The sequence below is a fragment of the Mustela erminea genome, chromosome 12 (genome assembly GCF_009829155.1).
Source record: "Mustela erminea isolate mMusErm1 chromosome 12, mMusErm1.Pri, whole genome shotgun sequence".
NCBI classification, from domain to species: Eukaryota; Metazoa; Chordata; class Mammalia; order Carnivora; family Mustelidae; genus Mustela; species Mustela erminea.
In genome coordinates this window covers 30,977,592-30,993,344 of record NC_045625.1, presented here as the reverse complement: position 1 = coordinate 30,993,344, position 15,753 = coordinate 30,977,592, and the positions used below count along the sequence as shown (strand labels likewise).

The 15,753-nt window shown below is 39.2% G+C and overlaps 3 protein-coding genes across 7 annotated transcripts in view; 2 read left to right on the top strand and 1 right to left on the bottom strand.

The window, feature by feature from the left end:
- The window catches only part of STX17 (syntaxin 17), a 53,825-nt gene extending 51,531 nt beyond the window's left edge, over positions 1-2,294 (top strand). For all 5 annotated transcript variants that reach the window (XM_032307968.1, XM_032307964.1, XM_032307967.1 and 2 more), the window contains one exon: positions 191-2,294. In XM_032307968.1, the coding sequence (XP_032163859.1) occupies positions 191-430 (240 nt within the window). In that variant the 3' untranslated portion in view covers positions 431-2,294. The remainder of the gene's footprint in view (positions 1-190) is intronic.
- Positions 2,295-7,543: 5,249 nt separating this feature from the next.
- On the top strand, positions 7,544-8,085 carry LOC116570633 (guanine nucleotide-binding protein G(I)/G(S)/G(O) subunit gamma-5-like). Its single transcript, XM_032307970.1, has one exon. It carries the CDS (start codon positions 7,641-7,643, stop codon positions 7,845-7,847), a length of 207 nt encoding a protein of 68 aa, XP_032163861.1. The 5' UTR covers positions 7,544-7,640; the 3' UTR covers positions 7,848-8,085.
- A 4,385-nt stretch (positions 8,086-12,470) lies between these two features.
- ERP44 (endoplasmic reticulum protein 44) overlaps positions 12,471-15,753 on the bottom strand; it is a 95,040-nt gene continuing 91,757 nt past the window's right edge. The window contains exon 12 of the mRNA XM_032307963.1: positions 12,471-14,783. Coding sequence (XP_032163854.1) covers positions 14,682-14,783 — 102 coding nt within the window. The 3' untranslated portion in view covers positions 12,471-14,681. The remainder of the gene's footprint in view (positions 14,784-15,753) is intronic.

Below are 15,753 nucleotides of genomic sequence, written 5' to 3'. Positions count from 1 at the left end.
AATTCTGAGATCGGGAACAATTGTAGTACCTGTGGAATACTGCCTCCTCTCCTGAGCTCTAAGGTTCATTATGTACCAAGAGTTAAAGAGGCATTGCCAGGAGTAATGAGAGGAAAATGCACATCACCACAGGCGGATATTCTCAACTCAATTTCTAAATTGAATTTTTTTTTTTTTTTTTTTTTTACAGGCTGCAAAATACAAGCTGGCAGCTCTGCCTGTGGCAGGTGCACTCATCGGAGGAGTGGTAGGGGGTCCGATTGGCCTCCTCGCAGGCTTCAAAGTGGCAGGAATTGCAGCTGCACTTGGTGGTGGGGTGTTGGGCTTCACAGGTGGAAAATTGATACAAAGAAAGAAACAGAAAATGATGGAGAAGCTCACTTCCAGCTGTCCAGATCTTCCCAGCCAAACTGACAAAAAATGCAGTTAAAAACCAAACTTCAGCATTATTGGCGCCAACGTGTCTATCCTAATGAGGACCTTTGCTGCTGTTGGACACTCAGTCAGCTTTTGGAACATGATTATGTCAAGATAGTGGCTATAGATGCTCAAATGGGATTGAATTGTGATAAGTAGATATATTTTGTTGTTTGCTGGAGTGTTAGGGAGACGGTAGAGATCAAGGACCCTGGGTTGAGGGTGTGTAATGTCAGGTAAAGTTTAAAGACTGCCAAGGACCAGATTTTCTGCCTAGAAATGTGAAAAATGAATTTTTAACTTTGATAAGGACTCGAGATGTGTGGACATGATGGGTTATGGAAGGCTGGTGTATTCCATAACCCTACTTGGAGACCCTAAGACTAAGTGAATTAAAAATATGCTTATTGATCTCCTATATATAGGAGGTTATTTAGGCCTGTTAACAAAGAAAAGAATGGGGAGTTCAAGAGCCTTTCTTATCAAATAAATCAGGATCTAGTCAGGGGCACAGGTGAACCACATAATGGAGTCCATTTGGTGAACCCTTTTATAGTTTGGTCCACCTGTATTTTCTGGTGAAGGACACTAATAGTGAAAGAAAATGGAAAGAGAGGTGCAGCTTCTCTTTGAGATACCTTAATTTGTGACACTGGCTTCTTTGAACTCTTCCTTCTATCTTTTTAAATAAAGAACACAGAATCTCAAGTGATAGGAGACTATTAAGCCAGTCACTAAACTTGGTCTGTCAGCCTGTCTCTTAACAACTCAAAAATCTAGTGCCCTCTGCCTTCCCTCCCTTGTAATTCTGCAAAGTTCTTTGACTTGTGGGGTGAATTCTACCCATGTGTAATGAGGACTTTTCTCCTAATCTGCTTTCTTGTATTGTCTCCCATATCCATTCATCCTTTCCTATAACCTCTAGGTAAAAAAGAGAAAGAAAGGAAATCTCAAATATTTCCAACACTGTTAGAGTTTGAGGTAAAAAATAAGCAGGTAGCAGAGGGTACCAGATCATTTCTTGGGGCATCTTACAATTTTAAGAGACTGATGTACTGGCCATGCGGGGAATCTCTGACCCTATGTCTTTTCAGCTGGCCTTTTGGGGAGCTAAGAACTAGCTTTCTACCTCACTTCTGTTAACCACCATCCTTTTCCCCAGGCTTTGCTGTCTCCTATGCTTTACTTTTCCCAGCTGTTATCTCTTCCCAGGAGTGGCGTTCCTGCTCACCTTTCCTCATATTCAAGATGATAGACAAAGCCTGGTGCCAAGAGTGATCCTGATGAAGGATTTGTGGTGCTAATTCCAACACTTGACATTGACAGCAAACATGGCCCCGCCCAACCCAAATAACAAAAAGGTTTTAATTTTGTGAAAAAAGAATTGAAAATCACAGGTAGCCTCATCCTGTACCCCCAGTTCATTTGACATAGGAAGGAGCCACCTTTTGCCTTAATCTTTACTGTTTTCTGAGAGTAGAGGAATGGTCACCTGTACCACAAAATGTGTGAGCTCAGGAGCCAAACAGATTCCTCAGGTGGTTGAATGTTTATCATTTCTCTCTTGTTGAGTTATTCTTAATAATTTTTATTGTTTTCTTGATACTTTTCTTTGTCTAATATAGCCAGACTTTTCTTTCTTACACTTGTTTTTTTTTTTACTTTTACCAATGAATTCTAATGAAGAGAAAGCATCATTTCTTACTGGCATTAAATAACTGGAAAATATCAAGTATTGCTATCTGAGAATTGTATCTTCAGTATAGTACCAAGAAGGAAGTGCCTTGAATAAGTGTCCAGTTCTGATACGGTATTTGATACTGGATACCTGTAAGGCTAGAATAATTACTTTGGAACTACACTTTTTAAAATATTTTCTGATCTTTGCTGTCCCTTTAACACAGGGTATTCAAACCAGAATGAGGATCAGACTCATCCAGGGTGCTTTTTTAAAACAAGATTGCTAAACTTCAGTCCCATAGAGTAACTCTAACGATGGCCAGTCTGGCCTGGTCAGCGAAAACAAAGAATTTAAGATACAGTTTCATCAAGATTCAGCTGTAATTATTGAGTTCTGTAATTTCTGAGTATTCTTCCCTTCAACATGGCCCAGTCTTCCTTGCTCCATATCATTCCCTCTCTGCCAACCCACAATTGGCTGTGCTTTTTAGCCCACCATCTTTCTTTTTTTTTAAGGTTGATTTATTTATTTTAGAGACAGCTTGAGAGGGAGGGGCAGAGCAAGAGGGAGAGAATCTTAAGCAGACTCCAGACTGAGTGCCTGGAACTTGATGCGGGGCTTGATCTCACAACCCTGAGATCATGACCCGAGCTAAAACCAAGAGTTGGTTCCTTAACTGACTGTGCCACCCAGTTGCCCCTCCCTTTAGCCCACCATCTTAATGGCCCTAGGGACTTATTATCCTGTCAGGCTAGTTTTACACTGGGAACTGGAGGAGAGAGGAGGCCTGTAACTGAAGTTTATATTTTGTTTGAGGATCTCTCATTTTTCATCAGCCAGTTTGGGACACCACTCTATGTGCTCAAATAGGCCTTTTGATTTTTATTACTCATCAGGATTGGAATATTACCCTACCAGCCTTCATGCTCAGGCAAATTTTAGTTGTTTTAAAAAGTCTTATAATTTAAAACCATTTAGAAATTCTGTCTAATTTCCCTGTAATAGAATCTAAAAGCTAACCTTTGGTAGAACTTTCTAGAAGTGTTTAATCAACTATAATAAACTATCAAGTGTTTAGAGGTATGAATTAATTAATATGACACAGAAACCAATCTTAAACTGAATTTAATGCCCTAGGGTATCCGATTAAATTCCTCTTCTCTGTGATTCATGTCTTATTTTTACTATATTCAAGTTAGAAGGTAAGGGTTACTTTGATTAAGTTCTTAAAATTTACAGAGGTACAAACTTCCAGTTACAAAACGAAATCACAGGGGGGAAAGTGCAGAATGAGGGGGGTGGTGTATAGCGGTCCTTTGGAAAAAGGTAGTGCTCCTAAAGACCTTTTTTGTTTTTCTAAAGACTTTGTGATATAATAATCTGAGAATTTTTTTCTGTAGAGCACACTTTCAAACTTTGTGGTTGTAACCCACAGTAAAAAATGCATTTATAACAAAACTCAGTTTATTTTTAATGGAGAATACTATTATGTATAGTGTACTCCGATATTTTTTATTTGTTTTTAAAATATTGCTGGTTGCAACCTACCACATTGATTTCATAATCTACCAATGGGTTGTGACCCTTTGTTTGAAAAGAAGAAAACACCCTATGGAGAAACTGATATTTATTGAATATCTTCTGTTTTCCAGGCACTTCACTAGGCATTTTACAGGTAAGGAAACTGAGTCTCAGAGAAGTTAAATGACTTACAGAGGGTTATTCAGCTGTGAAATGTTGAAGCCAGGGGTATGTTAACTGGGTCTCTTGAACTACAAAAATTTGTTATTCCCCCACTATGCTACTTCTGTACATAAAATCGAGGTGGGCCATTCATCCTGCTTTACCCGAACACCAGTATATTCTGTAAGGCAGGCTTGCTGTGAAATTACATGTGCATTTGTAGTTTTTTGTTTTTAATCTTTTCAGAAACTGTCCTGCAGCCTCTAAGTTTTTAATAGTGGCTGATGCAGAAGTACCTAGTGCTGAATTTGGTCCTTAGACTGTAAAATTAAAAATGCTTCTAACCCACCTACATGTCCTACAAATTTCCTTGTATACCATGGGTTATAGCCATCTCTTCAGCAATGCTTTTTGTATTAAAAATGAAATGTTTTTTTCTTAAACCTATCATAACTCATAGAATCAAATAATTGCTATCTTTTAAAAACCATTTTACTCTTGGGAAGTCACGTACTTATACTAGTGACACTAGTATTACTTAGAACATTTTTGAAACTTTTCTTTTGGAATTGCCTCCAAAGACAGTAAATAGAAGAGCCATCTCAGTGTGTATTAGTCATGGATTACACCCCGTTGTCCTTATGACCTCTCCTCTCTTCCATTCTTAGTTTTGCTTTTCTTCTGATGGTTTTGCTCTCCTACTTCCCTGTGCTGGAGCCGATAACCTGCAGGTGCCCAGACAGGGGGTATGCTGGCCAGAGCTCCTAGAGCAAGAACTTTTGGTATACTGAAGCTGAATGCTATAAAGGGAGACTCCTGCAAGTCTGAAAACCTATCTCTGTGGGCTGCCTGTGCCATAAGTAGTTTGCACAGGAGTAAGGACTGAATACTGGTCATACCAATCACAGGTGAGGAAACCTGAAATGTAAGTATGAAATGTGTAGCATTTCTCTGCACAGAACAGAAACCGCACCAAGCCATGCTTTGTGTTAACTTAAAACTGAAAGGTGTTTCTCAGGGTCTCCTTTGCCCTTCATTGCTGCCACATAAAATCTGGGAGAAAGGATGATGAAAAGCCTGGGGGAAAGGTTCTCCTGTGAAATGGACGTGTTCTCTTAAGGTACCATGTGGCTTTAGCTCTCTGGTACTTAATGAATGTTAGATAATGTTTGTAAGGAATCATAGGACTAATAAAAGGTAAAAGTTTCCCTGGGAGCCTAAATTAATGTAAGCAGTTTAGGTTCTGTTTGTGATTTTAACAACATTTTGTTTCTAACAGGTGGTTCTTGCTGTTTATATTCAATAATTTGACACCATTTTACAGAGGAACTTCTTCAGTATTATAAACAATCAAGGCAAAAGATGAATATTATTGTCCACATTGCCACTCTCAAATTATTTTTGGAGATAGATATATCTGTGCAAAATTAACAAAAGAAATAAATTGAATAAAAAAATAAATTGAATAAAAATGATTTGCCCAAGATCAAAGCTAGTTGGCACAACAGCTAGAATTATACCAAGGTCTAAGAAAAACAAAAACCCTCAAAGTAATTCAACTGAAGTTTTGCTCTGCCATATCAAGTTGCATGCTGAGGCTTACAGTCTTTCAGACAAGCTAAAATTCCAGATCAGGCAGTAGCTATAGTGAAAAGAAAATTGGATGGGGCATTAGGAGAACACAGTGCTAATTTGGGCTTTGTCTTTCCCCTGATAAGCCTTTTTTCTCAGCGGTGGCTGCCTTCTCCTATTCCAGTTTGGGATTTGCCAACCATAAACCTCAGTAGTTAGCAACTTGACACTCTCCATTCTTCATATGTAGCTTCTTACTAGCTTCTGTCAGTTCTACTTTGAATATTAGTTGCATCTATTTCTAAATATGTTCATAGTCATCACTCTAGTAAAAGACTGTGTTACCTCTTACCCCCTATCTCACTTCCCCCAACTTTAAGCCATTCCTCACATCAGTGCCACAAGAATGAAAACCAGGTCCCTTGGCCATTTTTCTGCTGAAATATTTCAGCAGTGGCTCCCCTGAATACTCAATAAAAACCCTTAGGTGAGCATTCACAACTTTCCCTATTCTGGCCCTAGCTTTATCTCTTCAAACTCAACTACTCACCAACTGACAGTGCCACTGAGAATCAGACATTCCATAAAAATGATTTTAAGGGTTTTTTTTCCCATGGTGAAATTATGAACTGGTAATAAACTGTTTACATTTGTAAAATTCTGTAGTACTGCATTTTACACAACTGATCAGTCTAAAAGTTGTTTCTTAAGGAAAATCTTTTGTCCCCCCAGAAGAAATTACATTTAATTTATTAACCCCTAAAATTGTCAGTTTTGTCACCTGTGTATCTGATAGCCAGAGCATGGGGATTTCTCTTCAGCAGCATAGATACTCCAGCCTTGAATGGACCATTGTCTAGCTCCTGTGAGAAACCTAATAAATATTTGAGAAAAACAACTCAAGAATATACGTTATTCATACATTTCTCAAGTACTTGAGATTTTCTTGTATTATGGTCAATCATTAAAAAGATGTTTACCTGGGTTTCATTAATTAAACCCCTAAGATATTTTCCGTTTTATTGTTAAACCCTTGATGTTAGCAAGGGTCAGCACAAGAAAAGGCCCAATGGTGAGAATATCTACAAATTCTGTAAAGCTTACTGAATTAATTGTGTTGTTGAGTGGTGCTTGTATAAGGAAACATGCAATAAATTCATTCAACAAACACTGAATTGAGTGCCTGTTGTGTGTTGCATACCAGGGCCACCATACATAGAAAAATCTTAGATCTATGGAATCTACCCTCGTTAAATCATTCAAGTTAATGAATTCAGGTACATAAAGCAAGTAAATCACAGTAACACGTGGTTAGTACCTTAAAAGAAGACTAAACAAAGTAGGATGAAGGCACAGAAGATGGAGTGATTTGCTGCCTGGAAGAGAAGGGGAAGGCTTGGTAAGAGGAAGGCATGTGACAGGATTTTGACCAAGGTCTCCTATACCCAAGCTCATGTACTTTTCTTGATGCCTGGAAGAAGGTTATGGCTGACTGGAGAGAGCTGTGGGCTTCGAGGTGGCAGAGGAGTTCCATGTACAAAGGATTGAAAACATGAAAGAATGTAGTGTGCTCAGAGAAAATCAAGGAGCTAAACTTGAGAGTGATGAAGATGGAAGTGTAGACTGGGGTGGTTATACATGTTTTTAACAATAATTCTTTGTTTAAAGGAATCGATCTGTTGGTTTGTATCAGAAAAGATGGTAGAACCCTAGGAGTTCTTCCTTTTGCCTTCCTTGCCAAGGAAGTTAGTAAACCTCACCTTGCTGGAGTGTGTGGTATATTTGACATATTTGCTTTCCTTTCCCACATGCAAGAAATGATTTGTGCTTGCGTGTCTCTCCACTGTGAGATCCCCGACTTCATACTGAATGCCTGTTTTCATCCTGTCATCCTATTCATTCCATAAATATTGAAAACCCACTGAGAAAATAAATAGCCATGAAACTTACCTGTTAGTGCCCAAGACTTTCATGGTCCAGTTTTCCATTTCTACACTATTTCTTAACCACTACAATTCACTGGCTTCATTCAGTTGTGGCAAATTCTGCAATGTTCTTCATAGCTATAAACTTCTTCCATTTGCGTTGATACGATCTTACCAACTAGATTTTAAGCTGCTTTCAGGGCAGGGACTAGATCATCTGCTTGTTGGAATATTTTATCACTTAAAATAACAGTGATGAGGAGCCTCGCCCCCCGCCGCGCTGCCCCACCGTCTGGCCCCGCGGACCCACGAACGGACAGACCCACGCACGCACGAAAATCTGCCCCGCTCCTGAGAGCGCCATGTCTGGTTCCTCCAGCGTTGCCGCTCTGAAGAAAGTGGTTCAACAGCTCCGGCTGGAAGCCAGGCTCAACCGCGTGAAGGTTTCCCAGGCAGCTGCAGATCTGAAACAATTCTGTCTGCAGAATGCCCAACACGACCCCCTGCTAACTGGTGTGTCTTCAAGTACGAACCCATTCAGACCCCAGAAAGTCTGTTCCTTTTTGTAGTAAAATGAATCTTTGAGATGGTTTTCTAGACCACTTTTCATGAACCAGTGACTATTCAAAGGAGAACTAAATTTGAAGCCTGTACAAAAAGCTTATCCCTGTAACACGTGCCATACTATATAAACTTTTACTTTTGTCAGTCCTTAACATCTACCTCTCTGAATTCTCATAAATTTCTATTTCATAAGGGTAATTGTTTTATATACACTGGCAGCAGCATACAATAAAATACTTAGTACAACAACAACAAAAAAACAGTGATGAGAAGAGGGAAAGAAATGATACGCCCCAAGAAACTTCAAGGTAATGAATTATGAGGGCCTAGCACGTGTGTTGTGCCATACGTATCTCGGTGGATACGTATGGAAATGTGAAAAAGCCTTCTAAGATCTATCAGACCTTTGCTCAGTACTCACTTTTGTATATTAACTTAGGACGGAGTGATGCAACAGAAGAAATCTGGAAAACACCTCCAAGACTTGGGAGCCATGAATTGGACATTTAAGCATTTGGAGGTAAAGATATTTCTCTTATTTCAGCTAAAAGTCTTGACTTAGAGAAGATATAGGACCTGAAGAAGTGTATGGAAAAGTTGGGTTTATCTTCTGTCTTAACCATAGGATTGATGGGGTCAGAACAGTAGGCACCCAGGAAGGATTTATAATCTGATGGCCTAGCACTGAAACAGTAGCAGCAGGAATTTAATTGCTCTGTTAGGCAGGCAAGGACTGGAATTAAGAAAGGGCAGAGGTGAAGTTAAAGGCATGGGGACAGGATTTTGACCAAGGTCTCCAGTACCCAAGTTAATGTACATTTCCCACAAAACAGCCTCTCAGTGAGCTGATAGGAATAAAAAGGAATAGAGAGCTTGGCACTTAGTGATTCTTCATGCACATTAGTTGCCTTCCTTTCCTCTCTACATTTGTTTCTAACAGACCGCTGCCTGTTATTTAGGTTAGGGTGAGGGTCAGCAACTCAGGACTTCTCTAGCCTTCCCCTTCTTGAATGTTCCCTTCCTTGTTGATACCTAGCCTGTCTTACAGGGTGGTCATGAAGATGAAAAAAAATTAATACATGTTAAGTGTCTAGAATGGAGGCTGGCGTGCCGTAACTGTACGAATATAAGTGGCTACTATTATTATAATTGTTGCTGTTTTTTCCTAAAGTTTAAAGGAATAGCACATTAATGAAAAAGGGATCTACAAGAATAATGTTAGGAAGACACCTAAAATGAGTGGAGACTTTATAGAAATACCAAGAATTCTTAAAATGACTTTTTAAAAGGGCTCATTAAGAATGTGGTCTTATGATGACACATGACTGGTTGAGAGTAAATCTTTTTTTTTTTTTTTTAAGATTTTTATGTATTTGTTTGACAGAGACACAGCGAGAGGGAACGCAAGCAGGGGGAGTGGGAGAGGGAGAAGCAGGCTTCCCACCGAGCAGGGAACCCGAAGTGGGGCTCGATCCCACGAACTGAGCCAAAGGTAGCTGCTTAACTGAGCCACCCAGACGCCCCGGAGTAAATCTTTTTCGTCTCTGGTAAGAATGATACCCAAACATGAAACTGTAGAACAGGTGCAGGTGGGAATAGGGTGATGATACATCCTCGTTTGTCTGGGACAGTCTTTTTTTTACATTGCATCCTAGTGTAATTATTACTAATGCTGCTTTTCACTCTCAAACGTCCTGGTTTGGATGAAAGTCTTACATGGCCACCCTAGTGATAAAGGCAATGAAAGTAAGTGCAGAGTTGTTCCCTCCCTCCCCCTCAAAAAAGCATCTGTTAAAAGAATTTATTGTTTCTAGGCTTAGATAAAAAGCATCCTCTAAGGTTAGTGGGAACTTACAGATGTGATTGTAAAGCACTACCCGTAATTTCTGAGGGACCAGAAAACAGAAAAGGTGCCAGAACACAGAGCTTGGGCAAAAGTTTAAAATTTAAGGGGTTAAGTTCTATTTCAGAAGCCACAGACCAGGTAATTTACCTTATAATCTAGAAAAATTCTGAAATGGACTATTAAACAATGTGTTAAATCAGAAAGCCATGCTCATTATGAAGATAATGAAGAATTGCTAAGTCAGAATAGATGTCTTTCTGGGCAGTGGTTAGGGCAAGAAAACAATCGTAGTATCGGGCTTCCAAGATTGATCTGGTCCTCCCTGTGTCATGTAGAAGTTTACAGATGGCATCAGGAGAATGGCCATGCAGTTTCCTTCCTGTCACCCATCCCAGTTAAGTAAAATGAGACACAGCACAAATAGGCAAGTACACGATCTTCTGAGTAGCCCAGAGCTGGAACACAAGGCAGCAGTTCCTAGCAATGCTTTGCTATTACTGCAAGGTATTTTTTTTATGATTTATTAATTTGAGAGGGAGAGAGCAAAAGGGGCACAGGGAGAGAGTTCTCAAGCAGACTCCCCACTAAGTGTGGAGCCCCATGCAGGGCTCCATCCCCCAACCCTGAGGTCACAACCTGAGCTGAAACCAAGAGCCTGATACTTAACGGACTGCACCACCTAGGCACCCCTACAGTATAGTTATTAATAGAGAAAAAGGGCAGCCTCTATTAATTTTCCTGGAGCAGAGTCCATTCTAGTTATGGAGATAATTTCTTGCCCTTTGTTCATTTATTATGTAATTTGGCTTTTATTTTTCCATAAGAATTATTGATCCTATGGTGCTCTAGCTTGCTGGGAATACAAAATTAGAGGAGTTCCTGCATCTTTGACATTCACATGATATAAGGGAAAGGGATTCATGTACTTCTGTACATGAATTAGACTGGATCCTCTAAAATACACAGAGGGCTGTGGGACCACAGTGGGTGGTAACTGTCCCGGGCACTTTAGAGTAGACAGACAAGAGTTTTATTAGGCCAGGCAGGGGAGAAGGAGAGGGGACATTTTTAAAAATATATATGTATTTATTCGCTAGAGAGAGGGGGAGAGAGAGAGTACAGGCAGGGAGAGTGGCAGGCAGAGGGAGAAGCCGGCTCCCCGGTGAGCAAGAAACCCAGCGTGGGACTGGATCCCAGGACCTGGGATTATGACCTGAGCCGAAGGCAGACGCTGACTTGACTGCGCACCCAGGTGTCCCGAGACGGGCATTTTAGAAAAGCTGTTTGTAGGCTGCGCTTTTCCTCTTCCTCTCCAAAACCTATTGTCTAAGGGCAGGCCACCCTCCCCAAAGTGCTCTGCAATGTGGAGCTTTGGCGCTTCCAACTAAAGGCCAGGTTTGAGCTATCAACATAAGGATTCACACAGCTTCCCATTCTGATTCAAGTACTATTAAGTAATCTAAAAAATAAAAACTGGAAAAGCTTGTGACTGGTCATCTGGATTCAGAGTAAAATGTTCACATTATGATATTTATGACACACTGAATTAGTAAAAAGTCTAAAATATAGAAATATTTTATAAATATAGTTTTATTACTTGGAAATACATACAAAAATTCAAACACAGCTAAAAAACAGTTGCCAAGCAGAGGTCCTATCCAACCTGTTTTAATGAACACGTAAAACAGTTATAATCAGCATAAAACAATGTAAGTCCTGAAACGACTTACTGTCTTCAGGGTCTTTAATTATTGGGCTTAAAATTGATTAGTTTTATTCTTATCACCTATTTAAATAAACCCTTTCCCCAAATATAGATTACTAACATTTCAGTTTGGTTCACGAGAGGTTTATTTAGAAAGATAGCTACAGCAACTTAACTTAGTTATTCTGAGAGCGGGAATACTTTATGTTCCCTTCCAGTCTTCTGTTGCCACAAATTCTTCATGATTTCCAGCAGCTGCTACCAGAGCACCTGTAACTTCCAGCAGCTCTTTGGGATACGCTTTGGTCCAAAGAGCCGTGAAATCGTTTAAGGTGGCAGGATTGTTTTTACTTCTCACTTTTGCTTTTTTGTTTAATGTCAATTTATTTTAGCCACACTAGACTACATTTCCTTGTCTGAGAAAAAATAGGAGTTGAGTTATTCTGTTTTTCTTAATTGTTAATCCATTACACTCTTTCATCTATTTTTTTGCCCTCAGGTTTTTCTATTTTTTTTTAATGCCTTCTGGGCAAACTTAGCACTTTCTGCAAAGCTCATTCAGCTTTTATATTTCAACATATTTTTATATTTCACTCTTCTTTTTGGCCTTTATCATGCCAATTTTTCCTTCCTTTGTATGTGATCTTTGACAGCTTCACCATGGAGCTCAATGAGATGGTTTAGATGCTTATTCTACAGGTTCATTTAACTATTTGAGACATGTTTAGAATTTCATGTAAAGAAAGTTTTCATCCTTTTATGGTCCCCCTCACTATTAGAGCAATTTTTTAAAAACTCAAAAAATGTAGCAGGTTGACAGGCAGAAGGGACTGCTGCTAGCTTGGGTTTTGCAACTCAGTTGCTCTTCAGTCCCGCATCCTCTTCACAGCTGAGGAGCCTGAGGCCCAAAGCAGACTGGACAGACGAGGAGACTTGCACCCAGACCATTTTCTGGTGCCTAGTTCAGAGGGGAAGAAGTCTTAAATTGGGAGTTCTATATTCCTGGACTTTCTCTTTGTAAGTCCAGCTGGTGACAAATCCCTTTGGAATCTACATCTTTGTCATCTGTCGTATCTATTCCTCTCCATCTCTTAGTTCTGGCCACAATATTCTTTCTCAAACTTAAACATGAACATACTTCCTGGCTTAAAAATCTGTGAGTGGATCTCTGCTGCCTGTAAGATACAGTAAAAACCTCTTAGCTTGGCATTCAAGCCCCTGTACAATCAGCTCCCATTCTTTCTCTAACTTCCATTCTCATTTTCTTAGCCACAGGCCTCCTCACCTTCCCCGCCCCGCAAAAACTTATCTTTTCTAATGCGTTTTGGTGTTTTGTACTTGAGCTTTTTAACCCCCTTTTATAAAATGGGGCACCCAGTCCTGATGAGTGCTCAGCCCTTGAAGGGTACAAAAATTACCCAACATCACTTTGCAGCTCACTTATTCAATAAACATTTAAGACCCAATATGCATAAAAGCTAAATCATGCAGCCTCAAATATAATTTAACAGCCACTCTGTTATCTTCGATCACACTGACCCTGTGTTCCTTGAGGCCTTTTTCATAATAACTATTCTCAAGTCAGCTCTCTGCAATCCAATATTTGAGTGTTTATCTTTTGTTTAAATATTTTTAAAACCAATTACAGGATTATAAACTTATTCCAGTTAATTGCATATGCTGCTCTTGGTGTTGTACGCTGCCCTGCTGAATGTTCACGAATTTTCATTTTAACTGCCTCAGATTTGGTCCATCATCTGACCTGAAGACTACAACTCTGATTTCAGAGTTATTAATTAGAAGCAACGAATTGAACAGAACTAAGACTCAACCTTGAGGAAGCTCTGTCCTGCTTTTCTAATTAACAGTCTGGTAAGATATACTAAACATGCCCCTTATCACCTTATTAACAACATTTATTATTCTGAATGAAATGATGGATAAGTCATGCATAACTAAGAATTCTAGGCTGATTTTTTTTAAAACAACAATCATTAAATATGCATTATAAATATTCAACTTTATTTTAAAAGAATTGGAAGATGTTACATATATTACACACTACATATAATGGCACATGTCAGCCTTTTAAGCTTAAAAATAATCTTTCCCCAAACTGGGATTGACTCAGACTCCAAGTATAAAATGACTCTTGGCCTATAGCACCAACCCAGGCCCAGAGGAAAGCCAATTTTGAACCTGTCTTCCTTGGGCATTGGGCCTCCTGATATGACACGGAGGGTCCTCTCCCTCTGGTTTTGTTCCCTGGCAGTACTGAGGCCTGGCACAGGAACCCATTTGACTATACATTGCAGGCCTGGGAAATCAGGGAATCTAGTGGGGTAGGGTCCTCTAACAATTTTACAATGGGGAAAAAAAAATTATGTGCCTTATTGTCTTCGATTTTGATCTATACAACTACAACAAGACTCTACAAGATAGAAGATTAGAATTACTGAAATACAATTTCTCTGCTGGTTTTCGTCTTTGGAAATTAATGTGTCATGATAGGAGGAGCCTTAAAAATAATCTGGTTCAACACTGGTAACCTGCTCTACCAGTATCTCAGATTTAGGTATAATTCAAAGTTTTAAATGCCATCCATATGCCATTTTGTTAGATAAACACAAAGAAATTTAATAACACTTTTCATTTTCTTTTTCTTAATTCATAAGGACAATTCCGCCAAATGTTCTGGCTTATGGCTCTCCTCCTCTTCATAGTATGTTTAAGTTACATATTAAGAATCCAAAAAATACCACTGTGGAATTTTCATAAGCAATATCCAACCAATCAGTAAAACACAGTACACAGTGTGAAAATTTTAATTTATTCCCCTCCCAAGTATCCAGAATATATACCCTCTTAGCTTTGAGAAATGTGACAATGAAAATACCAACAGGACTGATTGTATATAAAGAAAAGCACATACTACACAGGAGACATCCCTAAGTCCTCCCTTACCTAGCAGTGCAAGTTAATGGTATGTTTCTGGCAATGTCACCTTTCACTTGATTTATAAAAATTTTAAAGGACAGATTTAAAGCAAAGATAGGCCTCTGATTTTTATTTTTATTTTTTTATCCCTAACAGATTTTTAAAAAGAGGCTATATTAAATGACAATGCCTTTTGAGTCAGGGGGAGAAAAAAAAAATTAAAAACCCAAAACTTCTTTCAGTTTATTCAAAATAAAAATACACATAGAATTATGAAAATATAGGTTTACTATTTCCACCACGTAAGTTGATGCTGCTGTTTGAAAGGCTTGCAAATTGTTTTTCAAGTTTTTAAAGCTCATCTCGATCCCTCAATAAAGTATACCTATATTCGCTGGGTGCTAATTTCTGGAAGGAGCTCTCAGGTGGACTGCTTGCTACATCTTGGACTTGCTACAAGAGAAAGAATAAAACGTATCAATATATTTTGTGGAGTTACACTGTTTTAATAAAAGTATCAGACAAATGGTAGTTGTCTTGTAATTATTTGCTTAATGAAGATAGCTACTGTGTGCCAAAGATAAGAGTTAAGTTTGAAATCTCACTTTCCCTATTCAAATGCCCTTACTAACATTCTCCAGGGCAGGGCTGCTACAGAGCCCTTCCCTCTGGACCTGTCGACAGTTCCTGAGGTGCAGTGGAAGGAAACAAAATACCTGACTCCTAAGTGCCTTCCTACACTGTTTTGTAGAAGCAGCACCACCATGACTAAGATGGCCCAAATCCTTCTCTCTTAAAAATGACCACAAAGAGGATTAAAGGCACCGACAGAACTTTCATTTAGCGATACCTAGATACCAGAATTTAGTTGACATAAGGAGGAAAATAAACACTTCCATACTGTAAGAAATTAATTTCTTTTTTTTTTTTTAAGATTTTTTTATTTATTTATCAGAGAGAGAGGGGGAGAGAGAGAGCACAGGCAGACAGAATGGCAGGCAGAGGCAGAGGGAGAAGCAGGCTCCCTGCTGAGCAAGGAGCCCGACGTGGGACTCGATCCCAGGACGCTGGGATCATGACCCGAGCCGAAGGCAGCTGCTTAACCAACTGAGCCACCCAGGCGTCCCAAGAAATTAATTTCTATAGTATTTTACTTGTGCATCAACAATAGACAAAAATACACAGAACTCTAAGAGTGACTTCCAAGAATTTCAAAGGAAAGGCAGTGTGTTGTCTATCCCTTATCTCCACATGACCAAATACACCATCACTGTTTTAATATCCCCTGTAGTTAACACAGTGTCCATGTTACATACCATGGATACTGGCTTATTTCCATTATTAATGGGAAGCAATGTCTGCAAATTTCCCATTTTATTTTGTCATGTCCACCCCTCTTCCCTAATACATTTTTCATTTGTAT